The sequence below is a fragment of the Hibiscus syriacus genome, unplaced genomic scaffold (assembly GCF_006381635.1).
Source record: "Hibiscus syriacus cultivar Baekdansim isolate YM2019G1 unplaced genomic scaffold, ASM638163v2 tig00112206_pilon, whole genome shotgun sequence".
Classification (NCBI taxonomy): domain Eukaryota; kingdom Viridiplantae; phylum Streptophyta; class Magnoliopsida; order Malvales; family Malvaceae; genus Hibiscus; species Hibiscus syriacus.
The window spans coordinates 2153656-2163506 of NW_024063267.1; the positions used below are offsets into that span (position 1 = coordinate 2153656).

General features: G+C 35.7%; 1 protein-coding gene across 2 annotated transcripts; it reads left to right on the forward strand.

Annotated features, from left to right (window-relative positions):
* Positions 1–2312: 2312 nt before the first annotated feature.
* On the forward strand, positions 2313–4059 carry LOC120175443. 2 transcript variants are annotated; one of them, XM_039182068.1, is made up of 3 exons: positions 2313–2561; positions 3431–3604; positions 3681–4059. In XM_039182068.1, the coding sequence occupies exons 1-3, from the start codon at positions 2550–2552 to the stop codon at positions 3936–3938; spliced, it is 444 nt and encodes a 147-aa protein (XP_039037999.1). In that variant the 5' UTR covers positions 2313–2549; the 3' UTR covers positions 3939–4059. The 2 variants fall into 2 exon arrangements, with proteins under 2 accessions (XP_039037999.1, XP_039038000.1); XM_039182069.1 differs by having other exon boundaries at positions 2314–2561; positions 3440–3604.
* Positions 4060–9851: the final 5792 nt, after the last annotated feature.

Below are 9851 nucleotides of genomic sequence, written 5' to 3' on the forward strand. Positions count from 1 at the left end.
CTATAGGGATCAACCAGGACATCCCAACTTGGACTCCGACATTATCTACCAAGCCATTATGCTCATTGTCAAAGCAAGCTCCCATATAGATATTGCGGTTCTGATTCAATTATATAGTCTCAATATGGGTACACCGTCTCCTACAAGAAAACATGGAAGGCAAAGCAGAATACCATTAAAAACTTCACGGTGAGTGAGATTCATCTTACAAAGAACTACCAAGTTGGTTTAGGGTAGTAAGCAGACTGAATCCTGAGACAATAGTCAACTTCAAAGCTTGCCATGCATACACAATGATCGAGTGTTTCACGATCAATGCCAATTCTACTGCTTTTTTGTACTTACCCACGGTGCATTAATGCTATGAAATACTGCAAGTCGGTGGTCCAAATTGATGGGACATTCTTGAATTGAAAATAAAAGTAAGTTCTACTATTAGCAGTTGTCCAAGATGGTAATCGTAACATTATTCTAGTTTCTTTTTCCCTTGTTGAAGGAGAAGATACATATTCTTGGGTTTTTTTCCTCAAAAACTTACGCTTACATGTTGTCACGAGGGAAAAATATGTGTCATTTCAAATCACGGAGCTGAGATCAAAGCAACCATGAAGTCTTTGGGTCCAATGTGGCAACAACTCTATATCCAACATCAGTATTGTATCTGACATATTACCGCGAACTATCATGGAAAGTTCAAGAAGAATGATAAATGTCAATTAATTGTGTGCATGGGTGTGTCATAATTCCCTTTTAAGAGAGAAAGATCATCCAAAATCCACTCGAATTCATTGTGATATGAATATTCGAGAGATGTTCAAAGAAAACAAAAGATGTGGGCATTGTAGAAACCTAGGCCACAATAGGAAAAAATGTACACCTATTTATTATCACATAACCGTTGATGCTATTAAGATGAAATTATTGTTTTTGAAATCTCAGTTTGTGTTATTTTATTTTCATTTTCCTTGCATTAATCTCATTTGAGCATCACTAAGTAATGGGCTACTCGGAATAGTCATTGTTCAACTGTTGAAAATTTGTAGCCAACTATGATAACGGTATTCAACCACCGTTGAAATTAGGTAGGATACCTCCAAGATACTCATCGCACAAGGAATGTCAATCTCCACCTGCCACACTAGAAATGACATCCCCATCTACCGAAAGCCCCAAATGTAAGGAAACATCATTCCGCGTAATAGTGCAGTCCCTACACGGTAGATGAAATATGTGTCTCTAGTCTCTACCTCTCAACCAATGCAAAAATAAGGTTGGTTTGGATTCAAGTTTACAATGCCCTTCATATCTAGCTATATAACTGAATTCAGCCTCATTTAAATATGACCAAATACGATTCGGTATCTCTAACTTAGTATTATGAATAAATGGATCTAATATACGATCATTCCCCTAATTAAATAAATAATATGCAAGTTAAAATATAAACTAATACTAAAAAATAAATAAATAAAATATTCACAATAATTAACATAACACAATTTAAAATTGGTACCGTATTAGCTAAATGATTCTAGATATGATTCCTATCTAAACGTAGCAATTCGTCTTTCATTTTATAACTGCAAAACATAAAAAAATTAGCACAGTAAAATATAATAAAATAATAAACTATTTAATGATTATAATATAATAAAAATAATTTTACATTCTAAAAACAACAATAGAATCTATTTGAAGCTTGTTAGAAATAATAATAAAATTAAGAATAAAAGTTTTTTTTTTTTTTGTAGTTTAAGAAATAATAATTCATGTATTCTTTCATGTGCAAATAGTGATTCATACTTTGTCTGCTAGATGCTAGTTTGGACGAAAATCCAGAGGTCCGCGTATTCTGTTAATATCATCAAATGGATATTAAATCAGTTACAGATAATTATTGATTCTTGCTTTTTGGGTAAAAAGTCCGCTTATTCGCTTGCTGTCTACAACATTCTGAATACTCGTTTTGTTTCGGTAATCATTTAGCAGAAAAACAGAGTTGAGTTCACATCTTTCTTTAATTCCCCTGAGATGAGGTGTTCTGTTTCTTTAATGCCTGGGGAAGAATTGTCAGCAGAATACTATTCATGATAAGATTTGTCATATTAAGAAATTATTTAAAAAATATTTTCCTGTGCAATATTACATACACCTTCGCGGGGTCCATAGATAAAAGAAGATTTTTTTTTTTTGAAATATGGCGGTAAGTTGATGGTTAAAATGTTGTTATTAATAAGCAAACAGGTGTGATTATCTGAGCTAATTAAGACAATGAAGTAGAGAATTGTTTATATTAATCATCTCTCTCATGAGATTTGCAAATGCTGAAACTCACCTCCCCTTGGACCCATTCATTAATTGTTCCTTGTTTAAGGAAGAGTCTCTCAGATGAACCAATCCAAGATAGGAGCTCTTATTGACCATCTCTTGTACTTTTAACAGTCACAGGGATTTTGTGTTCCGAGTTGCAATTATATTTTGTTATTCTCTCATCTTCATTTATTCACTGCCATTTTCATTTTTTATCTTGCTATTGGAGAGCTCAAGTCATGGCAGCTGAGGTAATAGCCATTCTACATCTTATTGGTTGTTTTTCTGTTGATCATGCATGTGCAGATATTCTTTCATGGATTTATGTTCTGATTGTTTTGATCGCCTGGCAATAAAGAATCGGATTATGGGTTTTAGTTGAATTCCTTTTTTCGCCTCCTTATTTTCTTGCTTATATCTTCCACGATTGGATATAAATCGTTTTTTCATGAATATTTTCTCGTCCTGATTCATGGGATTTTAGAGAGAACCGCGATTGAGGTGTCCAAGTAGGATTCAAACCACGACTTTATCTCTGTACCTTTCTCTGGTTAGCATTACTGATCTCATCTGTGATTCCACCGACAGTCTCCCAAAAGGAAAATATAAGGTTTAGGTATGTATTCATGAAAGTAGAGAGCCGGAACGGTGTGGTTTCGAAAGAAATTCATGGTCGCCGCTGCTTACAATTTAATCCATGTTTTCGATGTTCTTACAACATCCAACTCCGGACCTTGTGATTACGCAATTACAAGTTAGAACTGTTAGTTTGATGTAACGAAATCTTCATTGGATCTTAACTAGTAAGCTTGTTTGCAAAAGAGATCAACAGCCTCTGTTTAATCAGAATGGAACCGGTGGTTTGGGTGTTTGAAGGTGAAACTGACAGGTGTGTGCGACAAGGAAATTAGACATACAAATGTCAAAAAAGTTTGTGTTTTGAACTTCTAATTTGTGCCATCCATTCCTCACATGGCTTTTGCCACATTTCCTTTGTTCAATCTCTTTCAATTTTACTCCCTTTTGCTACAAAAACTTAGATCTTGCCCCATGATAAATCAATTCAAGGTCATGGTTTGCTGTTATTATATTTGAGAATGATTAATATTGAGTTGATTAGTTTTGGCAGAATCAGGAGACGTCCAATGGGTGGCCACTTGGACTACAGATAATGACCATGCGGCTTGGGTTACAAGAAAGATACCAAGTTGCTGCTCCGGCGGTGGAACCATACTCTTTGCACATTCCCTCAAGCAGTTTCTCCTCATTCTCCTCTTCCAACCTTGACACCGAGGTAATTACTCCATCGAATGCAATGAATATATATAAACGTTTACCTATACCTACTATACTATTTCTTGCATGGCCAGTCCTCAGCATCATTTTTCCAAGATAACAGTGTATCTCTGGGAAAGCTAATCGGGCTGGGAGCAAGTGAGAGAAGACCCTTGTATTTACAGAACACAATCAGTACCCATCAAAGTAATAGGCGGCTACCGGTAAGAGGTGCCTGCAACTGCAAGGATGTACACAGTGCAGATACGTCTCATGGAATTTGCATTCCTCTCATATTAGGCGCTCTACTTAAGATATCCAGAAACAGGATTAAGTCAAAACGATTGGATTGATTTCAGTGTTCTTCTACCAAATTCTTTTCTCCTTGCTATCCACAAATTAGACATTAACATTGTTTGTAACCTTCCAACGGCACTGTCAAAATAACGTCCAGTTTGAGAAATTGGAAATTGGTGTGTTATTTTCATTTTAATTATCATTAAATTTGACATTGATTTCAAGCATATACTTGAAAGACGGGCCAGCTACTGCACACCATGATCCAAGATAGATCCTGAACCTCGGTTCCGTAGAGTGCATGTGACGCTTGTATCCTTCTACTTATAAGACCGCCAGCCTCATAGAACCTTTAAACATATCTTGAAGGTGTCACCTGGTTTCATCAAGTAAACTGCAAAATGATTTAAGCATCATCATGGAGTTTAGACTACGTAACTTGAAGATGTTAGCAATGAGTGTATCAAATGCCTAACCTCTGTAAAGTGAACCAAAAGATGCAGTGAAAATGAGTTCACAATTTTTTTGTGTGGATAATTAGATTTTATTACCCAAGGAGTAGTGAACTGCTACAAATAACAAACAAAGTTCAGAAATACAAGGATCACCTTAAAAATTAAATGCTAATCAAAACAAAATTAGACTATACCCCATAGATTACAAAGAGTAGTGTTAACATTGTCTAATCTATGTGTAAACCTGCTCCTAAGTTGGAACCCAACAATTTCCTTGATCTCTCCAAACATAGCCTCAACAGTAGATGCATGAGATTGGAAAAGTCTCCTATTTTTTTCTTTCCATATAATGTAGGTCAACGCATTAGAAGCGATTTTCATAATAGAAGTAAGAAGGGATTTACCCTTCCAATTATCCACTGCCCAATCAAAGTGAGCAGTCCAAGTGGAGTGACTAAGCCGAAGACCATTAAGGGAGTAGATTTTCGTCCATATTGCAGTGGCAACAGGGCACTTGTAAAATAGATGGTTTCTGGTTTCCATACCAACACCACAAAAAATGCATTGGCAGTCTTAAACGATACTCATTCTGTGAAGTCTCTCCTTTGTAGGAAGTCTGTCGAGGAAAGCCATCCACGCAATGAGACTGTGTTTGGGAATAATAATAGGAAACCAAAGCAGTGAATGCCAATGGATTTTAGGATTTTTCACTCGGATGTCATTCCAAAGGTCATTAATGTTCTTGGAGACCAAAGGCAGAAAAGAGGAAGCTTCAGCCTTTAGCATCATAATTTGCTTAAAACTCCAACTCATATTGGATTTAACAGGGACAGACCAGAAATCGTGGTGGTACTAAACATATAGCTCTTTAACCAAGCCACCCAAAGGGATCCTTCACCAGCAAGGATATTCTTAATAGGCTCATCATGCAAGATTTGTTCCAGGTTTTTAAGTCCTTGAGTCCAAGACCACCCTCTGTTTTTGGTCGACAAATTTGCTTCCAACTCACTCTTGCACCAACAGCCGGTTTATCTGCGCCTTTCCAAAAGAATCTAGAACATAACTGATCAATCTTTTTAATGACAGAAAAAGAGAGGAAAAGCTGTCTGCACCAATAGTTAGTTATGTTAAATAAAACAACTCTAACAAGATCCAATCTTCCAACATAACTCAGGACCTTACCAGACCAGTGATGCAAACGAGATTTGATAGCGTCAATAAGGCCAGAGCAATCTTTATCAGTAATTTTTATTGTAACAAGAGGGATGCCAAGATACCTAATTGGTAGTCTTCCTATTTTAAAACCTGTAATCAATCTCATTTCCTCAAGAGCTGAGTTAGAAATATTGTTGCGTGTTGTGAGTACTATAAAATATACGCAAATAATGTGCAAGTATACACAATCGCTCAAGTAATACAGTGATGAGTGAGTATCGTCTCCACAGGGATTGGGTGAAATTACGAAAGTCTAACCAAAGCTAAGCACTAATCTATCTATGTATAGTTAATCTTTATATATACAAATGTCACGGTAAATGAAAATGTGTATGAAGGTGGATGTAGATGAATAGTCTGATGGTGTAGCAGATGGAAATATAATGGCAAGATAAGATGTTTAGTGTTGTAATGTCGAGGCAATGAAAGATGGTAAATAACAGTAAATAAAATGAAAAGAAGATAATCCTCACGTGACAAGCTTCCAATGGAATGAATGATAGGGATTGATCTAAGGATGCTAAACTTATTTATCATGAATATCTAAGTTATCTGGTCTTTACTTGCTCGATAGGGCTTTCCTAAAATGTTCTCAAAGGAACCTAACAGAATAGGATGCCAAGGCATCTGCTCTCACTCAACGATGTTGGCCAGCCTACCTTATTGATAAAAACACCCTTTTTAGTCATTGAAATCTTATCCTAGTCTCTCCCGAGATCTAAGGGATTAGGTTGTAATATCCCTAGGCCGATTCAAAGCCCCTTGGAAATACTATAACCCATTGCTTATGAGGATCTTATCTTGCGGTTCTCTCGAATACTTACAAGTATATCTAGCTTAGGTTTCTCCCGAATACCTAAACTTCATCTAAGAAATGGACATTTCCATGCCTCTTACAAGCCTAGATGGTGAAGCATTCATAAGCAAAGCAAATAAAGAACCAAAATAAACTCAAATATATCATCAAAATAAAGTCTAAACATCCATTAAACCAACCTCCACTGATGAGTGTTCAGAATAGTTAATATTTGCTCGTTATTTCTTCGATTTTGTGGATTTATTGCTGTTGATTTGGTCGTGTTGTGCTTGTTTTCGTACAGGTCATTGTTTTCCAGAATTTGTGACAAAACGGGCGAATTCTGCATTTTTTTATTATTTGGTCACGGCTGGAGACATGGGCACGACTCTGGGCACGACGCGGTATGACGTGACAGTTTCTAGAAGGTCCAGTCAGCGGCGGTTTCTAGAAGACTTCTTCCGCACGCCTTCTGGAAGATTGATGAGTAGAGTTGCATTAGGAGACTAGTTTAAGTTTGAATTTAAATTTAAAAACAATTATCTTTTGTATTATTTTATTATTTTCTTTGCTTATCCTTTAGGCTTTGAGAGGCTATAAATACCCACTTGGGGTAAGCCTAAAATCATCATTCAAAATACATTCTTCTTTTCTCTCTAGTTTTTATTAAATCTTTTCTTTTTACTTTTCAAGTTTTGTTTTCATAAGCCGAGAGTTGTCGCAATGATTCAATTCCAACGGGAGAATTGAAACGATCCCTTAATATCTTCGGAATATCTCTCTCAATCTCTGCGCTTATTTTTCACAAATCAAAACAGTTTTCAAAATCAAAGATTGACTTTGGTCAAGAGGTTGTTGCGATTAAAACGTGTGGGAGGAAGATTCGGCTTATAGAAAGCAATTCGACCTCCTGGGAACACACTTGGCGAGATAGCTTCGCCAAGAGGGAATTGAGATCGGAATTGACGGTTATAGAAACAACAATCCGAGTCGGTCGCCACGAACTTAAATGGTATTTGATCTACGACAATAGATGTTGTTAGAATCAATTACCGAAGCCGGAATCAAAGATTGCCTTGGGTATCCGGTATACAAGATAGAGTCACAAGGATAGCCCTTGTAGACAAAGTAACCGACGTGAATCCCGAAGAGAAAATCTTATTCGATGATCTAAGGAAATTGAGTCAAAGCGAAGCTCGAGGCTATTTTTACAGTATTTATTTACAGTCTTTATTATCTTATTTTTACTTCAATTGTTTTTATTTATTTAATCGCTTTTATTACCTTTCTACCAAAACTTCCCATAATATAGAAAATAATATATTTATAGCCTATCAAAGTCAAACTTTCACCTATAGGAAAATCTCATTTTTCTGAAAAATTCTTTTTAAATTCAAATTTCAGCCTTTAATCCCGCAGCTTTATCACTTCCTCAAATTTCTCTAACTACCTTGTGACTCAGCAGTTGCTGCAGAATAGTTTTGGCAATCCAGTCCAGCATCAACGTTCAACATAGACTATAACATTAACAAAGTCACAACATCATTTGTTTTGCAACAAAAACATTATAATTAGCCTAAGTACCAACAATTCACTCCCACTATGCAAATGGTGTAAAATATGCTAAAATAATATAAATATGATTCTAAAAATGATAGAATGCAAACTTAAACTAAGTAAAAATGATATAAAATATAACTCTTTTGTTAGAGTTATCAATATTTTGTCCCATATCATAGTAATTAAACTTGTTTGTCTCTTTTGGCGCGTGTTATAACCTCGCCCATACTTCCCATAATATTTTAAAATAGGGTTAACTACTTCAAATATCACTCACCTTTAAGTGTGGGCTCGTTTATGTCACTTTACATTTCAGTTTTGCCAATTTTAACACTGACGTATATGTTTAGCTGCAATTATGTCACTCCGTCGTTAATTCATTAACGGAGCGATGACATGACATCTCTATTCTGTGACGGCGATGATATGTCTCCCTAATCAAAACGATGTCGTTTTGGCACGACCATTTTGATGCTCAAAAAACTCAAAACGACGTCGTTTTGTTGATGAAAAAAATGATTTTCATGGGATTCAAACCGTAGACCTTTAGAATCCAAAACTAAATACCCAACCACCAAGTTAACTCAAGAATCTATTACAACCTTAATAAAACTATTATAAATGTTAAATAACAGTTTGAATTTTTTGAGCTGACAACACATAAATATGCCTTCAAATGATTTTGTTCGTTTTAAGACCAACAAAATAAAGCTGGCAAATACTTGGTCAGTAGCATAAGCTTTTCTTTTCCCCTATAAAAACACTTTAAATCTCTGCGATCCGAAGCACACAACATCTTCAATAGCTTCTCTCACTTTTGTAATTTTCAACAGTGCTTTTATTTAGTTTGAGTTAGCCGAGAAAAATGGAGGGAAGCAAAATGGCCATTGCCTGTATTATGGTTGTTGCTGTATTGGCCAGTGGAGCCACTGCTTTGAGGGAAGACCAGGGTGCGATCGCATCATCACCGATGGAAAGTGCGGGAGTGGCTCTGGGTGTTCCTGCTGCTGCTGCACTAGTTGCCTTGGCTTCTATGGCTGCATGCTTCTTTTGAAGTTCATTCCTTTGTGTTTATTTCTCTTCAAATTCCTTGGTGAATGTTGTTTTTTGGCTTTTGATTCCATTTCTGGTTTTTGGTTCTGTTGGTTAATTACTTTAATGGTTGCATGGTTCTGTTTGTTTACCTTCTTTCTTACTCAAACAGATGCTTAGAATTAGATCCACGGTACTAAACCATTGAAATCATAAACTCCAAAGGTCCATAAAACAATAGCTTATAAGTCACTGAATAATGGGTTTAATTTTTTGTATTCATAAAAACTAAAAACTCAAACTGTTATTTAACATTTATAATAGTTTTGTTAAAATTATAACAAGTTTTTAAGTTAATTTAGTGGTTTGGTATTTAACTTTGGATTTTAAAGATCTACGGATCTAATCTCATGAAAAACATTTTTCTTCATCAACAATACGACATTTTGAGCATCAAAACGGTTATGCTAAAACAACGTCGTTTTGATGAGGGAGTCATATCATTACCGTCACGGAACAGAGATGTCATGTTATCGCTCTGTTAATAAATTAACTGCGACGTGAAATAATTGTAGCTAAACATAAATATCAATATTAAAATTAACGAAATTAAAACATCAGTGACAAAAATGAACCCACGCTTAAAGGTTAGTGATATTTAAATTAGTTAACCCTTTAAAATAATACAAGGCGAACCCAATCGATAAATAAATGCCGCCAAAACTCGGGCCCTGTGTAGTATGATTGAAGCCACTATGGACTCTGTCTAGAGGCAAGGGAGAAGCAAAATGACTCTTATCCAAATATTATCCCAATATAGCCGCTGTGTGGGCCCCAATTATTTTGTGCATCCATGTTGTAGACACTCATTTTCGCCCGGAGTTATTGTGTTTTTTTATTATAGTTTGTAA